This window comes from Myotis brandtii, unplaced genomic scaffold (genome assembly GCF_000412655.1).
Source record: "Myotis brandtii unplaced genomic scaffold, ASM41265v1 scaffold123, whole genome shotgun sequence".
NCBI lineage: Eukaryota > Metazoa > Chordata > Mammalia > Chiroptera > Vespertilionidae > Myotis > Myotis brandtii.
Window position 1 is genome coordinate 1,291,815 of NW_005354291.1, and position 20,514 is coordinate 1,312,328.

General features: G+C 37.9%; 2 protein-coding genes and 1 long non-coding RNA gene across 3 annotated transcripts in view; 1 reads left to right on the plus strand and 2 right to left on the minus strand.

The window, feature by feature from the left end:
* Window positions 1-11,239, plus strand: part of ASF1A (anti-silencing function 1A histone chaperone) — a 12,177-nt gene extending 938 nt beyond the window's left edge. Inside the window, exons 2-4 of the mRNA XM_005858928.2 lie at window positions 4,941-5,056; window positions 8,957-9,133; window positions 10,780-11,239. Of these exons, the coding sequence (XP_005858990.1) occupies window positions 4,941-5,056; window positions 8,957-9,133; window positions 10,780-10,992 (506 nt within the window). The 3' untranslated portion in view covers window positions 10,993-11,239. The remainder of the gene's footprint in view (window positions 1-4,940; window positions 5,057-8,956; window positions 9,134-10,779) is intronic.
* MCM9 (minichromosome maintenance 9 homologous recombination repair factor) overlaps window positions 1-20,514 on the minus strand; it is a 60,818-nt gene that overhangs the window by 27,080 nt on the left and 13,224 nt on the right. Inside the window, 3 exon segments of the mRNA XM_014533916.1 lie at window positions 16,210-16,329; window positions 18,560-18,625; window positions 18,628-18,684. Of these exon segments, the coding sequence (XP_014389402.1) occupies window positions 16,210-16,329; window positions 18,560-18,625; window positions 18,628-18,684 (243 nt within the window).
* On the minus strand, window positions 141-14,379 carry LOC106724850. The gene is made up of 2 exons (XR_001360683.1): window positions 14,292-14,379; window positions 141-694 (listed from the first exon to the last, which is right to left on the minus strand). It is a non-coding gene; the product is annotated as an uncharacterized LOC106724850 (long non-coding RNA).

The following is a 20,514-nucleotide window of genomic DNA, read 5'->3' on the forward strand; positions in this document are numbered from 1 at the left end:
AACGGAACTCCGTTCCTAGCGACCGAAGTCGTCTCTCTCGGGAAGAAAGACACTGCTAAGCTATAGAGTCACATTTCACCCAAGAGCAGAAATAAGAAAAATACTTAAATAACTGCCAGGACTGAATCACTACTGGCTTCTAAGTAGTCTGGAAGGTTTAATTCAAAAACGTGTTGAAATCTAATGAAAATAACTCGATATCCAAACACCCTGAACATAAAACACGAAAGTGGGCTAGGAAGTAAAAGGTAAAGTCATAATGGCAATGCACAAATTTTGACAATTTTTTCTAAGTAATAAAAAAGATAAATATTCTTAATATGTGCAGTGATAAATATTTAGAAAGCTGAAACTTGCCAAGGTTTTATCGTTGGGAATTTATTAAAATACTCCAGCGCTTTATTTTCAAAATTTGAAGGGAAAAAGTTTAACTTCATCAATGGTAATTTAAAAATTTAAATAGGGGGACACACATCTTTGAACTTAACAAATCTATTTAACAAAGTGCATTTAATATTATTGTACTAATCAAAGCATATAAAGCACTTTCAACTTAAATTAGTTTTTAATCTATAAAATATATTCTAGGGTGTTAATTTTTTAAATTATAAAAATACGCACTCATTGTAATAAACTTTCAAAACATCATATAAAGTAACAGTCCGCTGTACTCAGTGCCTTCCCCATTTCATTCCTATAAGTAACCATAGTTAACACTTTAATCTGTGCTCTCCCATACGGTTTAAATACATTTATAAAGCATATATGCACACGTATAACATGTAGTGCACATTTTGAAACTTGTTAAATTTCTAAATAGGCCATTGATAATAAAATTAAAGGAGAATTTTCTTACTATTTTGAAACCATTTGAGTACTTTACCATAGTAATACTATAAACATTTCAGCTACCAGCCCCATTTTTTTTTAATACTCAAGTCTAATTTTTCCCATCTTATTGCCATTGCCAATTGCATATAAAAATGGGTGAATGTAATGAAACCATTGATTGGTCCATTCCAACTTATACTATAGTGTTTTAGGCATTAGAAGTTCTTCAGATTACAGGTATTTCTCAAGTGATAACTTTCATTTTAGGAGACAATTCTGAACAAGGAAGTTAGATGACTAAAGATGTTGTTACAGGGCCTTGACATTGGATGGTTGAAGCCTGCCATTCATGGAGGCAGAACTGTGTTCCATTTTTTACTGGAATCTATTCAGTTAAATCACTTCAGAATTTTTACAATACTAATGTTAACAGTACACCTCCTTCCATTTGTATACTTCACTTCCCATGATACCTAGACTCGGCATTTATTTAGATTTTTCTTTTTTAAGAGTTTAAGCTGAGTCATACCAAAACTGCAAAGGAATCTTTCAAAAAGGTGCCATGCTTGTGTACTCCACCTAGAGGTTGTGTGAATTAAGGAAACCGAGTTTACTTGGCAAAGGCTTCTTATAGGTTCCATACTTTATACTACTGAAATTCTTTATTTAAAAATTTTTTCTTTTCACTTTATAATTCTGTCTCAAGTCCCAAGCCAGAGATGGGCCACCATTTTTGATACTTTAACTTGTCAATAGCCCCCTCATTGTTTTACGTTCCTTTAAAAGCTTTGTTTCAGAAAAAGCCTTGAGGAGTAATTGTATTTATTATTTTTTAAAATTTATTTTTACAATATGTTTTTCTTGATTTCAGAGAGAGGAAGGGAGAGAAAGAGAGAGAGAAACATCAATGATGAGAGAGAATCTTTGGCTGCCTCCTGCACGCCCCCTACTGGGGATTGAGCCCATAACTCCGGCATGTGCCCTGACGGGAATGGAACTGGAACCTCCTGGATCATGGGTTGATGCTCAACCACTGAGCCACACCTGCAGTGCAGAGGAGTATTTGCTTTTAAAATAATTTAGTTGTTTCTAATAATGGCTACATGTTAGTTGAATACTTACAATGTACCAGAGTAAAGCATAGTGCTTCATACTTTCAAATTTTCCAAAGACTACATACTTTCCACTAGACAAGAAGTCTTGCCAAATAGTGCAATTAGTTGAAAATTCCCTTGGTGAATCCCTCACTCCCAACACAAATAGATACTTGCAGTCTGGGATTACCATAATTAAGTGAAACAGTCAGTTAACTTTTAAAATAAATGAGTAAATGCCTTCAACTAATAACCTGTGCAAAGCATCTGCGCCTTTCCCTGCTTCCAATACAGGAAGAGGGGAATAAAATATAAGTTCTAAGAATTCTAAGAATAAAACAATTGATGCTAATTTAGAAATGAGTACTGAGCATTTCAAACTCAGTGGTTACAGCAAGCATCCCATAAACAAAAATTAAGGCATTGGTGTTACCCTGAGTTACAGCCTAGATTATCTCCCCATGGCTAGAAAGGGAAGAATTTATCTAACTAGTTAAATTTTTGGAAAGAGCCCAGGCTTTGGAGTTGCAGAGACATAACTTTGATTCTAATTCTTTGATTTACTAACTATGAGTCTAGGTAGATTACTTGGCCTCTCAGAGCCTCAACTTCCTTGTTTGCATAATAGGTATAATTAAATCCATATGATAAAGCTATTGAAGTGTAAACAACAGGTGTGAGGTGGCCAGCATGTAATAGGTATTTTATAAAAGGTTTATAAATCATGACTGTGTTCCTGTCAGACCACAAATGCCAACTTATACCAATTAGGAGGCCAAGGGCTCTATATTTTGAGGTACAAATACATATGAAATGAACAAAATATGCAAATCTACACTTGACAATTCCTAGTCATATCCTCACTTGGCTAGTTTAATAGGTTCACACCCTTAAAACAGTCCTGCCGCTTGGCTTTTGGGTTACCTACCTCATTGGCCACTAGTTTTGTAAGCTACTTTATTGAGTCTTCCTCATCTCCATGACATTTCTGGACAGTCCCAAGGCTCACTCCCTAGGAATCCTACCTATTTACAATTTCCAAACTTTTACCAGATCTATTCATTATCTCCACTTAGATATCTAGTAGACACCTCAAACTGAACAAGTCTAAAATTAATGCCTGATTGGTTCCCTCACCTATCTCCTATGCATGCACTCGTACAGCGCGTGCGCACACACAGTGAGTCTTGCTGCCTCTATCTTTAAGATTTATCAAGAATGCGACTGCTTCTCACCCCCATGGTAGCCACTCCTCTAATCAAAACCCTACAATGGCTTCCCTTGCCTCTTACTGTAAAAGCCAAGTCTTCTTAATGGTCTTCTAAACTTTGCACAATCTCGCCACACCCTTCACCCCCCAATGTCATGGTAATTTTACTCTTTGCTCATTCTGGTCCTGCCTTAGCAGTCTTGCTTTTTCTTGCCAAGCATGCTGCTACCCTATGCCTTTGTATTTTTTGCTTCTTCTGAGTAGATATTCATATTGTTTGTTTCCTCACTTAATCTTATTAACAAATAGATGATCTGTTGAGGTGTCAGATGCAGGATCTTGCATCTGAAAATGTGCTAGAAGCTGGAAGGAAATAAAATGGTCTAGCCTGGGACACAGCCATGAATGACACATTAGGTCCTCAGAAAATGACTACGGACTTCATAAGAGAAAGTATAAGCTTAAAGGAGCATTTAGTTCAATAAATTGTAGTTTATAAATACTGTATGAATAAGTAGTACCTATACTATTTCTGGTATCCTATTTAGGGAATGAAAATACCTACACAGTTACACAAAAATGGCAACTCATGGTGACACTAACTAGATTCTCTACAAGTAACCCAGCAACACCCTCCTCTGGGAGGGCTGGTGTAGTCTTAGCGCAGTGAATCCAAGAGGCAGTCCACACTGCTAACCCCCTGAGAGGCCCAGGAGGTCTCAGATGGGTTTCTCTCTCCTCCTCCCCTGATAAAGAGGAGGCTCCTTCACAAGAACAGTCTTTTTACTCATCTCTGGGTTCTCACAGAGCACACTGTGAGGGTGTTCTATAAAATCTGAGTGATTGAATTTCACAGAATGCCATAGTTGCACTTCGGTGTGTCTTGTTCTTCCTTGTGCCTTTCCCCACCATCTATACTCTTGTATCAAGTGGCAAGACGCCATAGTTGCACGCACTTCGGTGTGTCTTGTTCTTCCTTGTGCATTTCCCCACCATCTATACTCTTGTATCAAGTGGCAAGAGGATCCTTGGTTTCTCCTTCCCAATTTAAAGAACTTATGACAGGAAGGGGTGCATTGAAGAAGAAACCTGACTCTGGTTCTGTAACTGTTAGGAGCTGAAGCCCCTTCTGAGCCACAGGGAAGTTGGCCAATGATTTTCCATTTTGGAGCTCTGAAGATTTGGATCTGTGCAACATAGTGGGGGGCAGTCCTTCCAAAGTTGTATGACAGGAAGGGGTGCATGGAAGAAACCTGACTCTGGTTCTGTAACAGTTGTGAGCTGAAGCCCCTTCTGAGCCACAGGGAAGTTGGCCAATGATTTTCCATTTTGGAGCTCTGAAGATTTGGATCTGTGCAACATAGTGGGGGGCAGTCCTTCCAAAGTGTGGTTAGTAAGTTAAAATACGACATGAATGTAGGAGGGGGGTGATTCCACAGCCAAATACATTTGGGAAATGCCGGACTAATGTCACTGGGTTTCACTGAAGGATGTCTCAGAACGCGTCCTCTGCCGCTGTGCTTTATGAATCCTCAAGACAAGGCTGAAGCATTTCCAAAGTTTTGAGCCATACTGTTTGTGAGGAGACCTGCCCAGGTACTAGTGTTTCACAAAAGAGCATTTTGAGAAACTGGTACAAAATGTAAGAATTTCTTAAGGAGCCGTTTAGTGCCTTCCTGGATTTTCTGCTATGAAAAGCCAATTTCAGCAGCCAGTAAATGGCTAAGTGGACATTAAAAGGGTTTTTGATGTCATATTGTAATATAATCACTGAATATGAAATAATGTTTTGGTTTTAACCCTAGACCTGGAATGGAAAATTATCTATGTGGGCTCTGCAGAAAGTGAAGAATACGATCAAGTTTTAGACTCTGTTTTAGTGGGCCCTGTTCCTGCGGGAAGGCATATGTTTGTATTTCAGGTAAGATCATTCTTGGTAAATATGTATATAAAATATGTTTCTTAACAGACTACATCAGATGGTTCTTATCCCTTTCCTTGTGGGTTAAATCACTCTGCTTCTGCTGCATCGCTTTTTATCTACTTCTCTCACATTTTAGAAAGTCTCTGTGTTATGCAGGAACACCGCCTCTTGATTTTGTTTGCTGAGAGATGTTAATGTGATATTTACTTCAGGGATTGCACAGCATGCAGTAACTTTATACGTGGTGGTTAATTTGGGGCTTTTCTGTGAATAGTCTCTTAGTATCAGACTTTCAGGGGGGTGCTGTCCAGCAGCCCCAAACAGAGATTAAAGATGCACACTACTGATTGGTGTAGTCAGTCATATGCAGCTTTATGGTTTCAGCCACTAGGAGTGATGATAATATAAAAAAAGCAACAACTTGATATCACCATAATCAGTAATGAAGCTAGGTTAAAAGGTATGTTAGTAGAAAGAGAGATGTGTGATCTTGGGTCATTGGAATTGAAGTCCAGTTTACTAAAGTATCTAATCTACACATTTTATAAAGGGTTACTGTTATAAAGCTACTACTCTGTTTACTGACTGTGAGGGGAAATTCTAATATAAAATATGTTCTCAGATATTACTGACAGTATTGAGATCTGTGCCAAGATTGCAGCATTGTCTTCTGTATTCAAAAGCTCTTTTAATCCATGCTAAATTGTATAAAACTATTCAGTCACTTTACAATTATCCATGCTTATTAGAGAGATACTTATAATAGTTGAAAGAGTAACTAGCCACAGGTTTTTACAAAACTATTAAATTTATTGCAAATATTTCTACAACAGGGTCCCATCAGTTAAGTAGAACCCACAGAAGAGACTTCATGCAGAGAAAAAATGAACTCTGCCTATTGCTGACTCCTGTTTTCTCACTTCATAGATGAGACCAATTTAAATGAATACTGCTGCTCAGATAATCCCATGAGATATGGGCCAAGACTAACTCAAACCTATGGCATCTTTAGAGCTGCTATCTTTCCCTCCCCTCTCCTAAACAGGGAATTCCAATTCTTGGTCTCCTAGCCTGCATGCTTTTTATTAAAAAGCAGCAAATAATTTACTGTACCTAAACAAGTGGTTTAAAAGCTCAAATATATTAAAGTGCTGTTAACCCGGATTGTGTGAGTGCATAACCTTGGTGAAAGACATGGGTACCAGAGAATGAGTGTGTAGGGGAAGCACTGCAGTTATAGATCTCGTTCAAATCCCACTTCAGTGCTTATTATGCACACTAGTAGCCCTGCGCACGAATCCGTGCACCAGTATCTCGCTGCCGCCCTCCAGTTGCTCTCTGCCCGTTGCCCCGTCCTCCCCCCTCTTAGCTTGCTGCCCTGCCCCTTCCTGTAGCTCTCTGCCGCCCACTTGTAGCTCGCTGCCCCACCCTCCTGCTGATCCGTGACCCAGTCGTTACGCGGTCGGTCATTATGGTTCACGGACTAATAACCATTTGCATATTGCATCTTTATTATATAGGATATGACTTCAGACAGGCTCCCAAACCTCCGTTAGTCACCTATAAAATGTGGCGAATATCCCACCTCATAAGAATGTTTTGAGGATTAAACGAGGAATGAAGGAGTCAAGTACAATCACTGACAAATAGTGCCCTATTTCTATGTTTAGAACTAAAATTTCACTCTTTTAGCTTCTTGAAATTGTTATATAAAGTAGTATTTGCTCTGACCCACAAACCTGGAGAACCTGTCCTTTTCTGATAATTCACGATGTAGTAAAGAAACTTAGTTTGAGATGCAGTGAGTGATATATGCACCTTTTTATGCCACTATAAAAACTTCTAAAGAAATCCCTTGTTTTTTAAACAAACCCTTAAAAATATGTCCTGTGTATTTGTTAAGAACATTCCTAAGCTTTTGGCTTAGAGTGCTGGAGAAAAAAATTATTCAAAAATATTTGCTTCTAGTGGTTTTCCACTGGTTTTACCTTGGTAACAGTGCACATTGACAAAAAGCAACAGAGGAAGCACATGTGATTTAGATCATATGTTCAGCCCATAAGTTTTAAAAAATGTACCATTATCAGCAGAAAGGGACTAAAATACAGTTTTTGTTTTGTGCTTCAAACAAACTGCCATAGTATTCTCCTGATCTGTCCTATTTTGCCTCTCACTTCTCCATCCTATGACTTCTCCATCCTAACTGATCCGAGAGGTTTACAGGTTTTTCTACTTAAATTTGCCCAAGCTGAATCCTTTGGCAAACAAATTTTAGAACACAAATATGCCTAGAACCAATTTGCTGAAGGGATGTGAAGCACTATGCGGGGAAGTCCCCATCGCTCTTCTAAACTACCTCTCTATTTCTTATCTCTACCCACTTCCAGGTACATGGGAAACTCTTTGGGGACCCCGCAAATAACATAACACCTCCATGGAGGGATGCTCAGGATTTCTAAGATAAACAGCATATTTTAAGGACAGACTCTCTCTCTGTCCCCATTCTGGTGTCTCCAAAGAGATCATAAACCACTTCAGGGCAGGAACTGAGTTACGAACGAATTTCAAAATACTAAGTACACAGTGTGTGCTCAGAGCTGTGCCAGACATGAGATTATATATAAAGACGAGGCCTGATGCACGAAATTTGTGCAAGAGTAGGCCTTCTTTCCCCTGGCTGCCAGCACCGGCTTCCCCCTGGCCGCCGGCAGGCACCTGGGACCCAGGCTTCCCTTGCAGCCCTGGCTTTATCCGGAAGGATGTCCAGAAGGATGTCTGGTCTAATTAGCATATTATGCTTTTATTATTATAGATGAACTGGATGGGACTCCTGCCCAAGATAAAACTTAGAATGACAGGCAAGATTGAAGGGTAAACATATTTGGGTTGTTAGACATTGCTAGTAGAGGATTTATGTCAAGTAATATGAGTGCATAAAAAAGATTGCTATTAATTCTAACTTTTGAGCTAAGAATACATTTGATGCAAACTTTAAATGATGAATTTTTCAGGCTATTAGGCAAGAACATTTCAGGCCAAAGGGACAGTGTATGCAAGGCAGAGGCATGAAAGATCACTCTATTTTAAAGAACCTGTGTAATTCCAGAACAAGAGTGAGAGGTGTGGAGTTAAAGCAGTGGTTCTCAACCTTCTGGCCCTTTAAATACAGTTCCTCATGTTGTGACCCAACCATAAGATTATTTTTGTTGCTACTTCATAACTGTAATGTTGCTACTGTTATGAATCGTAATGTAAATATCTGATATGCAGGATGGTCTTAGGCGACCCCCGTGAAAGGGTCGTTCGACCGCCAAAGGGGTCGCGACCCACAGGTTGAGAACTGCTGAGTTAAAGGGAGTGTGAATGGAGATGTGGGTTGGAGACAAATTGTGAAGGGCCTTACAGGTGAAGTTAACTGAGAATTTTATCTTAGAAATGGGGGTAATCATCTGAAGTGTTAAAACCTGGTGAAGGAATAGGACTAAAACTGAGCTTAGGTAACTAATGCTGGCAACAGTGCAAATGATAGGCTAATTTAGGTCTGAAAATTATGACTGGAAAAGGTTGCAATAAATAAAACTATTGATTGTGTATTATATTTTATGAAAGGTTTTATAATTGAATATTGCATAAACCTCATAAACGACAACATGCTGTAGCCAGATTTATTTTACTCTGAAGTAGTGATGCTTTCAAGCACCCAGGGTACTTGGGTATTACTGTGGAGAAACATGTGAATTGTATTTCCTGGCTATACGTCAGTCTCAAAAATGAGCATTTGTCTTCCCCAATATGATGCCCTCAACTGATGGTGTTCAAAGTAACCAAAATTCTAGTCTTCCTTGTAGTTAACAGCCTTTTGTGATACGTGTTTCTTTTCTTTTAAAATTATTCTAGGCTGATGCACCTAATCCAGGACTCATTCCAGATGCAGATGCCGTAGGTGTAACAGTTGTGCTAATTACATGCACCTATCGAGGTCAAGAATTTATTAGAGTTGGCTATTATGTAAATAATGAATATACCGAGATAGAATTAAGGGAAAATCCACCAGTAAAACCAGACTTTTCTAAGGTAATGTTCTGACTGTTCCTTTTTACAGTTTTTTACACAATTGCCATTTCACAGTGTACCATGAAAATGGTAAATTTGAGGTCCTTGTGCCAAGCAGGAAAACTAATCATGGTTCCATTACCATGGATGACCTCAGACTCTCTCTCCAGATGAGTCATAAGTACTGCTGGTCAGGCACCTTGAGTCTCTGGTTTCAGAAATTGAAAATGCCTCCTGTGAAAAACAGACCTTTGTTTATGACTTTCTGTATGGCATTTCCCATACATCATAATTCTATTCATTTTAATCCTTAGGAGATTCAAATTCATGTTTGTTGTACTGATTATACAATAATAGTTTTGTCTGTAACTCTTCTCAAAATTGCAGGAGGAAGTTTTATGTTTGTTTTTCATATCAACACTGTTCTCAGAACATCTATATGCCTTGTTTTATCTGCTACTCTTACAAGTTTAAACTAAAGGTATTAAATATTTTTAGTGATAGAAAACAGCTTAGCTTCTGAGTGAAAAGTTGAAATCAATGATTCAATATTCTCAAAAATAATTAGTACTTTATGATTCCATTGGGAACTGTAACAGTTTAGTGACTAGTGATTTTTGAGATTGAATATAACACTACCATGTAAGAAAATTTACATAAGTAGAAAGTAATAAGGCTAGAATGTTTTTTTATCCTGGTGTAGGACCTTCCATTGATCCAATTTATTAGTTACCTGTATGGCACAGCACCTTGTATAGAAAAAAATGAAGAAATTAGAATGTTGGGGTTTTTTTTTAATCCTCACCCATGGATATGTTCATTGACTTTAGAGAGAGGATGGGAGGGGGGGAAAGAGAAAGAAACCTTGGTGTGAGAGAGAAACATCAATTGGCTGCCTCCCATACACACCCCAACCAGGGACTGAACCTGCAACCTAGGTTTGTGCCCTGACTAGGAATCGAACCTACAACCTTTCAGTGTATGGAACAGTGCACCAACCAACTGAGCCACACCAGCCAGGGCTAGAACACTGTTTTTAAGAATGAGCCATAACAATAAAAAGGTAGGAAGCCACTAATAACAAGAGGTTATATTTGAGGGAATTTTTCATTCTCTTTGAAATATTACTGAAGAGACAACATATCTCTCTAGAAAGCATCCTCTGAAACATTCACCTTTTAAAAACAAAAGTACTGCCGAAACCGGTTTGGCTCAGTGGATAGAGCGTCGGCCTTCGGACTGAAAGGTCCCAGGTTCGATTCCGGTAAAGGGCATGTACCTTGGTTGCGGGCACATTCCCAGTGGGAGATGTGCAGGAGGCAGCTAATCGATGTTTCTCTCTCATCGATGTTTCTAACTCTATCTCTCTCCCTTCCTCCCTGTAAAAAATCAATAAAACATAAAAAAAAAAAAGTATTGAGGACTTGGGTATTTTCTTGGATAGTATAAGTATGAATTCTTATTTTCATTAGGCTAGTTTCTTTGCAGCAGCCCTAGTTCTTCTTTATTAGTTATGTTTTAGGTGCTTTGACTTATACATTTGTATGTATATGAACTTAGCCCTTGTGGAGTATTAATATAAAGAACCATTCTATCAAGCTCCTGTTTGTATATGGTGATCTAACTTTCTTCATGTTTACGATTTATATATTTTCTTCTTCCTATAGCTTCAAAGGAACATTTTGGCATCTAATCCCAGAGTCACAAGATTCCACATTAACTGGGAAGATAACACAGAAAAACTGGAAGATGCAGAGAGCAGTAATCCAAATCTACAGTCACTTCTTTCAACAGATGCATTACCTTCAGCATCAAAGGGATGGTCCACGTCAGAAAACTCACTAAATGTTATGTTAGAATCCCACATGGACTGCATGTGACCACCTCCCATCTCTTTAGTACAAATTAAGCTATTAAAACACAGAACTATTTCCCTGAAATTCTGTAAGTCATACCCACTAAGACACAATGTGAAGAATTTGTTTAAAAACCATCCTGTAGAAAGTTTATAAGAAAACCAGTATTTGAGCAAATTGTGGAATATAAATACAACTATTTTTAAGTAATTTTTCTCTAATGTGTTATTTTATTTGTTCTGAAACTAATCTGATTAAATCATATATATTATTTTCTTTATATGTAATTAAAGCACTTATAAAGAAATATGAATTACTGGACCAGGTTGTAAAGATGTCTTAGCCTCTTGGACAATAATCTTTGGACCACTATTTTACTGACCTTCAAAAGAACAAAGTTCACTTCAACTAAAATGTTTCTTCCTGTAATAACATAGTTTGGTTTAATTTAAGGAGTGAATTTCCATTATTTTTTGGCATATCCTTAAAGAAGGGACTTGAAATCAATTATATGCTACCAAGAACTTTAGAATCTGAATTTCCAGGCCATCTTGAAGCCTTCTATGGCTACTATTGTAGTTCATGTAATGTTAGATAGCATTCATTTTGTTTTCTAAGATAATAACAAGTGTGGTTAATTCTTTATAAAGTCCTCTGGCTATGGTTTTTGTTTTTATGAGAGTTTAGGACATCAGAACACTTAATGAATCATATACATCATTACCCAGTGCAATCAACATGTCAAGAGCAAATACAAACTCCCTCAGTTTAAAATCAGGAGAATATAATGACTTAGATCTGTTCATTAGATTTATAATAATACTATAAACTTAACTCTTTAAAACTGTTTCATAGATCATCTATTGTTAGCATTTATATAAAAACTGGATTTGGGGCAATATATTTAGCTTTACCCTAACAGGTAAGTTATTATTTTGGAAATGTATATATCTTCACACATGTAGTACTCTTTCCATTATCCCCAACACTCATGCAGAATAAGATTGACATATTCTTGATAGCTTTTCCAGATAAGTTTTTTTAAAAGCAGTCTTGGAAAGGAATTCATAAACTAAATGGGCCAAAAGGTTCTTCTTCTTTGTTAAGAGCTAGGTCCTTCCTAAAAAGTTTCTTATGCTCCATTAACTTAAGTGTAGAATATTCTCGTTGCTCTTGCTGCTAAGCAAGACATCAGCCATATGATGCAGAGTTATGCAGTGCCTTCATATCGGAAACTTTTGTACTATACTACACTTTAAAGCTTTTATTTTGAGGAAGAGAAAAGGGCATTTGTCTGAATATGGAATCTAAGTTGTACATATTTCCTGTCATTCTAAAAGTGAATTTGTGAAGCAAAATTTTGCTGAACGTTAAAGTTTGAAATTTAATATACCAGATTATTAAAATACTATCCACTAGTTCATAGACTATAAAAATAAAATACATCCTACTGTCAAAACTATAAAGAAAAATTTTATTTTTGTCTAATTGCAATGAAAATCAAATGTTAAAAGTATTAAAATAAAAATAAAAGTAATATTTTCCAACAAAGAGCTCAGTGATTAATATAACGGGCAAGATATGTGCTTATTAGAAATAAAGCATATATAAGCCAGATTACCAATTATATTTCACTGCTAAGGTGTGTTTTAGTTTTTTTTAAATTGATTTTTAGAGAGAGAGGGAGAGGGAGGGACAGAGAGAAACATAGATCAGCTGCCTCCTGCATGCCCCCTACTGGGCTTTGAGCCTGCACCGCGGGCATGTGCCCTGACCAGGAATCCAACAAGCAACCTTTCGGTGCACAGGATGATGCCCAACCCACACACACGACTGAGTATTTAAATAAATAAAAAAAAAGACTGGTATGGACAAACAACGGAGAGGTAGGTTTTTTTATTGTAAATGGACAGCCAATTTTCACAGAAGTTTGAGACTTTAAAACTATTATTAAAAATTATGGTTCTATGCCCTAGCCAGTTTGGCTCAATGGATAGTGTCAGCCTGTGGACTCAAGGGCCCCAGGTTGGATTCATGTCAAGGGCACATGCCTGGGTTGCGGGCTTGATCCCATTGTGGGCCTGCAGGAGGCACCCGATCAATGATTCTCTCTCTCCCTCTCCCTTCCTCTCTGAAATCAATAAAAATATATTTAAAAAAAAATATGGTTCTATAAGATAATTTTAAATATTAAAATTAAAGTAGAAAAATTTAGAATTTAAACATTAGGAACTGAGAAACTAGTTTTTCCCCCCCATTTAGCCTCATTTACAGACACTATATGAATTATGACTAGAAGGTTTAGAACTATTTTTCCCCTTTTTGATCATAGTAAATAGCTGTGTCCTGGGAAGATAAATAAAAACAAACAATATGCCACAGAAGAGACCGAAGGGGAGGTTGGAGGGAATGAGGGTATCATCTGAGCTGAGAAAACATTCAGAAATCGGAGGAGCATGCTTTGTTCAGCTCCTTAGAATGGAGCTCTCATTATGTAGGACCATTAATGGAGATTTGCTGCTTTATGATAACTTTAAAATATACACTTCTCATAAGAAATCTGAGCACAGGGTTAGGCTCCCCTGACAAGTAATAAATAACATTTATAAAATGTGTAAAATCAAAGGCCCATTATAGAAGAACAGGAGAAATAATTCCCCAGTCAAAATGGAGTAAAAATACAAAATGGCATCAAACATGTCTTTTAAAATATATTTTTCCTAAAGTCACTTTGTAATCAAATCTTGATATCCTATCTGCAAAGGCTTTTAAATGCACTATTGAAGAATCATTAGAATGTGTGAATAAAGCTGCACAATGCAATGATGAAAAGACACTTTTCACATATTAAGACATTTTCTACCTAAGAATTTTCCACAGGAGCTTCCATTGCCCGTGAGATCTATGAGCATAAAAATGCCTTAAGCGCAACATGATCTATCTATGTAAAGTGAAATTTTTACCCTCCTATTTAATTTATTTCATTGTTCTGCTCACTGGGTCCTCAATGCCAGCTAAAACATACTTTTTCATGCATAAGTATGTATGAAGATAATCACTAGATTATGAGAAAAGTGAATAGCATCATTCAAAACTAAGATGCAAAAAGATGTATAGAATAAGTTTTTGGAAAATAAGTGATGGTGGAGCCTTTAAAATATTTTCTTAAGAGCTACAAAAGAAATGCTACATATTTCCTTCCATTTTTGGCAGTAACTCAGAAATTAGCTTGAAATTTATCATATTGTAGGTACTTTTTAATAAGAAAAAAAAATTGTATTAGTTTCTGTAGTGACATTAAATGAAATTGTCATGTAAAATACCTGCACTAGTAGATCCAATTCCTGTGGTAAGCACAGATCTTGGTGTAATCTTTGCTGCATATTTGAGGAATTGAGATTTCCCTGTGCCAGGATCCCCAACCAATAAAAGATGAGATTCACCTAGAAAAAAGTAAATGTCAAGTTTTAAATTTCTATGAACAAGTATAATTAATCAAAAAGGAAATGGCCCACTTGGATTGTCAACACAATGTATAATTTATACTAGAGGCCCGGTGCACGAATTCGTGCATGGGTGGGGTCCAGCCGGGAGGCCGGCCCCGATGGGGGCCCATTGGGCTGGGCCAGCCGGGGGGAGGGGCCGAGGGTAGTTGGCCAGCTGGCCCCGCCCCCGATCCGGGTGTTGGGGCAGATCAGGGGTGGGGCCAGCCAGGGGGGCGGGCCCAATCAGAGCCTGGATCAAGCTGATTGGCTGCTGCAGTGTGTGTCATAGCCACTGGTCGTTCTGGTCGTTCCACCGTTCCAGTTGCTGGGCTTTTATATAGGACAGCCAATTTTCACAGAAGTTTGAGACTTTAAAACTATTATTAAAAATTATGGTTCTATGCCCTAGCCAGTTTGGCTCAATGGATAGTGTCAGCCTGTGGACTCAAGGGCCCCAGGTTGGATTCATGTCAAGGGCACATGCCTGGGTTGCGGGCTTGATCCCATTGTGGGCCTGCAGGAGGCACCCGATCAATGATTCTCTCTCTCCCTCTCCCTTCCTCTCTGAAATCAATAAAAATATATTTAAAAAAAAATATGGTTCTATAAGATAATTTTAAATATTAAAATTAAAGTAGAAAAATTTAGAATTTAAACATTAGGAACTGAGAAACTAGTTTTTCCCCCCCATTTAGCCTCATTTACAGACACTATATGAATTATGACTAGAAGGTTTAGAACTATTTTTCCCCTTTTTGATCATAGTAAATAGCTGTGTCCTGGGAAGATAAATAAAAACAAACAATATGCCACAGAAGAGACCGAAGGGGAGGTTGGAGGGAATGAGGGTATCATCTGAGCTGAGAAAACATTCAGAAATCGGAGGAGCATGCTTTGTTCAGCTCCTTAGAATGGAGCTCTCATTATGTAGGACCATTAATGGAGATTTGCTGCTTTATGATAACTTTAAAATATACACTTCTCATAAGAAATCTGAGCACAGGGTTAGGCTCCCCTGACAAGTAATAAATAACATTTATAAAATGTGTAAAATCAAAGGCCCATTATAGAAGAACAGGAGAAATAATTCCCCAGTCAAAATGGAGTAAAAATACAAAATGGCATCAAACATGTCTTTTAAAATATATTTTTCCTAAAGTCACTTTGTAATCAAATCTTGATATCCTATCTGCAAAGGCTTTTAAATGCATTGTTGAAGAATCATTAGAATGTGTGAATAAAGCTGCACAATGCAATGATGAAAAGACACTTTTCACATATTAAGACATTTTCTACCTAAGAATTTTCCACAGGAGCTTCCATTGCCCGTGAGATCTATGAGCATAAAAATGCCTTAAGCGCAACATGATCTATCTATGTAAAGTGAAATTTTTACCCTCCTATTTAATTTATTTCATTGTTCTGCTCACTGGGTCCTCAATGCCAGCTAATACATACTTTTTCATGCATAAGTATGTATGAAGATAATCACTAGATTATGAGAAAAGTGAATAGCATCATTCAAAACTAAGATGCAAAAAGATGTATAGAATAAGTTTTTCGAAAATAAGTGATGGTGGAGCCTTTAAAATATTTTCTTAAGAGCTACAAAAGAAATGCTACATATTTCCTTCCATTTTTGGCAGTAACTCAGAAATTAGCTTGAAATTTATCATATTGTAGGTACTTTTTAATAAGAAAAAAAAATTGTATTAGTTTCTGTAGTGACATTAAATGAAATTGTCATGTAAAATACCTGCACTAGTAGATCCAATTCCTGTGGTAAGCACAGATCTTGGTGTAATCTTTGCTGCATATTTGAGGAATTGAGATTTCCCTGTGCCAGGATCCCCAACCAATAAAAGATGAGATTCACCTAGAAAAAAGTAAATGTCAAGTTTTAAATTTCTATGAACAAGTATAATTAATCAAAAAGGAAATGGCCCACTTGGATTGTCAACACAATGTATAATTTATACTAGAGGCCCGGTGCACGAATTCGTGCATGGGTGGGGTCCCCAGCTGGCCCCGCCCCCGATCCGGGTGTTGGGGCAGATCAGGGGTGGGGCCAGCCAGGGGGGCGGGCCCAATCAGAGCCTGGATCAAGCTGATTGGCTGCTGCAGTGTGTGTCATAGCCACTGGTCGTTCTGGTCATTCCACCGTTCCAGTTGCTGGGCTTTTATATATGTAGATAATGCTTTTGTTGTATACTTGGTCATTTGAGGAAAGATTTAACTAAAATATCTTCAGCAAAGTTAACTGTCATCATAAATAACAACCTTTAAATGATTTCTGAAGGTGACATTTAAAATAAAAATTTTCTTAATAGACTTTGTATTATTTCTAGATGTCCAGGCCTATGTTTACTATTTTTTTTAAAATTTGTCTTATAAAGTTTCTGATTTTATTTATTATATTTTTATTTGAGCACTTTGAAAAAGTGGAACTTTTACCTTGGCCAGTTTATCTCAGTGGTTAGAGCTTTGAACCAAAGGATCACAGGTTTGATTCCTGTTTCCTGGTCAAGGGCACTTATCTAGGTTGAAGGTTTGTTTCCACCCCAGTCAGGGCATGTGCAGGAGGCAACCAATCGATGTGTCTATCTCACATCAATGTTTCTCTCTCTCCCTCCTCCTCCTTCCCTTCCCCTCTGTCTGAAAATCAATGGGAAAAATATCCTTGGGTGAGAATTTTTAAAAATAAATAAATAATAAATACCAAATGCTGGGGGGGGGGGCAGTGGTAGCGGCTGGGGAGAGGTCAATGGGGAAAAAAGGAGACATGTAATACTTTAAACAATAAAGAATTTAAATAAAATAAATAAATACTGAAAACGTGGGACTTTATAAGTGCTTTATAAATATATCATTTATGATTTCAACAGTTAAGTGAAAATCATTTCATTAAAAAAATTTCTAGTTTAATGAAATATCTATCTTAAAGTACTCTTCTTTTTCAAATGTAACACAAATGAACATGAATATCCTGTGGTTGTATTATATCACTGATCGAACAAATTTCTTCAGTAATATTTAAGTATTTTCTAAATGTATTAATAGGAAACTCCTATTTAGGTACAACATTTAGCAGAGTGCCTTGCAAACAGTGGGTGATCAAAACATACCATACACATAACCCTTATGACATTTACTATTCTATACTGCAGTACATGGTTTTAGAGTACCTACTAACCACCTGATTGACATTAATGTATTTGGAGTCTTTTGATCTAGTCTTTGGTTATTATGATTCTCATATGCCCTGTACAAAGACCATAATAAACCTACTTTATGCCAGATTCAGGTCAGTTAAGTGTGTTAGCAGCAAAAGAGCTTTCTGCCACTTGGACATAATTACATACATAGAGTAATCTTTGCCTGAATGTGTGACCTACAGCAGCACCAAATGGCAGATGGCACATTTGCAACCCACCGGCAGAAGGGGAATCAGCAGGCAGATGACTGAGAGCAGCAGTCTGAGAGAAACACACTGACAGTCACAGATGGAGGGATGCTGACTTGATGACATTAAAAAGCACTATTTCTAATCTTTTCCTCTTTTTAAACAAATTTTTAAAAAAATATATATATTTTTTATTTCAGAGAGGAAGAGAGAGAGAGAAACATCAATGATGAAAATCACTGATAGGCTGCCTCTTACATGCTCCCTACTGGGGATCGAGCACACAACCCAGGCATATGCCCTGACAAGAAATTGAATCGGAACCTCCTGGTTCATAGGTTGAAGCTCAACCACTGAACCACACTGGCTGGACGCTAATCTTTCCCTCTTAAAGAAGATGGTGGATCTGATGAAAAACACAGACAGTAATAGAAATGTGAAGATTTTATTTTGTGACACCCTGAGAGCTTAGAGCAAAACTTACTCATTGAAAAATTTATGATTTCTTTTAGTCTTTGTAATTCTAGAAAGTAGCTACTGATATACAGATGTTGGGCTAAGTATTAGCCAGACAACTGTCAGCTTTAAAAGACTACATTTGCAAAGTAAAGCTCAAAAAGCAATTTTTACTCAGGAAAAACAAATTCTCGTTTCTCTCCTTATATGTGTTACAACTTTTCAAAAGTTTTAAATAGGTACTAACCTCTGACTCGTGTTCCTGTAGCATCCGTCCTTTGAATCCCACCAGCCAGTACCATGGCCACAGCAGCTTTACTAGATACACCCCGAAAACTTGAGGGCATAAACTGGCCAATATTTCATTCCTTCCTAGAAAAGGTAGAAAGACCAGAAGTTGCCAACAATTTTTAAGAAATCATAACTGAAAATTTCCTCCCTACCCTATAACACACTCTACCATCTAAAATAATTTAAAGGCCCTGGCCCAATAGCTCAGTTAGTAGAGTGTCATCTTGGTATGCCAAGGTTGAGGGTTTGATCTCCAGTCAGGCACATACAAGAATCAACCAATGAATGCATAAATAAGTGGAACAACAAATTGATGTTTCTGTCTCTGTCTCACTTCCTCTGTCTCTCTAAAATCAATAAATAAAAAAATAAAATGATCAAGAGGACCATTTCCAAATGACTAAAAGCAGTGAATGATTTAGTTCTCTTCTTAATGCCATGAGGTGAAATGTCTGCTTTATTCCTGGGTGCTACCTGCTTAAGTTTCCATAAATTTATCATACTTTAGAAGGGACAGAAAAGAATCTCATTTTCTCCTTCATCAGGCTAGCATTACCCTTAAAAATAGAACTGGCTGCACTTTCTGTGCAGTAATTTCAGTAAAATCACTACACTGTGTAAATAAAAGGAGAGTGCTTGATCTCAGAACAGTAAGTTGGATTGTAGGAGCCAGAACCTTTACATACAGATACTTGGAACTTCTCCAGGGGAGTCAGAGAAATAAAATCAGTCCACCCTGTGAGGCAGTTCAGCATTTGCTCTGAGCAGTTTGGTAAATTCTGTTTTACTTAGAATAAGTTACTAGGGTATCAGGATATTAAGATCATTATAAGCTTCAAGTTCGCCAATCCAAACTGCAGGTCTTGGATTCCTCTGATCATGTGCTTTAAATAAGAGTATCAGTGTTTTAGGATCTGTTTTCAAAAATGTCAAAACACCAAATCTGAGACCCTGCCTATCCCATTCATGAATAAAGTAGGTATTTCATTCGGTTTCTGGCCTAATCAACCAACAGAGGAACATAAGAGTCTAGCAAGCCTTGCCTGAGCCTGTCTATCTTACACAGAATTCACTACTAATGGTGCTGTGTCTATGTTCATGTTACCAGAAGTTAATGTCTACATACTGGTAACTAATTTGCATGTTTTGGGACTTTTATACTTATCTGAATTTTTACTCATGTTTCAGTGATAGCTGTTTTGAGGTAAAAATAATTGTCTGAGTACTCTGGTAGCTGAAGATTCCAGTTCCAGAAGCTTTACTGCCAAACCATCAAGAAAGAGAAAGGGCCTTCCTCTACAATTTATGGGCCAACACACAAAGGCTCCTTTTGGTAATATATCCAAATTGCCTCATAATCTATGGAAATATGACCTGGGATTGCAGAAATGGTGAAGAAAATATTCCAGTACAACGGGGACCAAAAAGAATTAGTAATTCCTGAAGGAAGTTAATTGACTGCTGGAGGGAATCCATTCCATTGCTGTGGTAGGAAAGCCAACTAGGCAGAGTTGGGCTGAGGCATCTATACTAATAAAAGGGTAATATGCTAATTAGACCGGGAGACCGGACATCTTCCTACCGTCCAACTTCCTTCAGGACAAAGCCATGGTGTTGGGGGCCGAGGCAGAGGCGATTAGGGGCAATCAGGCCAGCAGGGGAGGGCAGTTGGGGGCCATGAGGCCGGCCGGGGAAGGCAGTTAGGTTAGGGCCCATGAGGCTGGCAGGGGAGGGCAGCGGGGGGCCATCAGGCCAGCAGGGGAGCGGTTAGGTGGTGATCAAGCCAGTAGGCAGGCAAGTGGTTAGGAGCCAGCAGTCCCAGATTATGAGAGGGATGTTCGACTGCCTAAACCGGCAGTCAGACATCCCCCGAGGGGTCCCAGATTGGAGAGGGTGCAGGCTGGGCTGAGG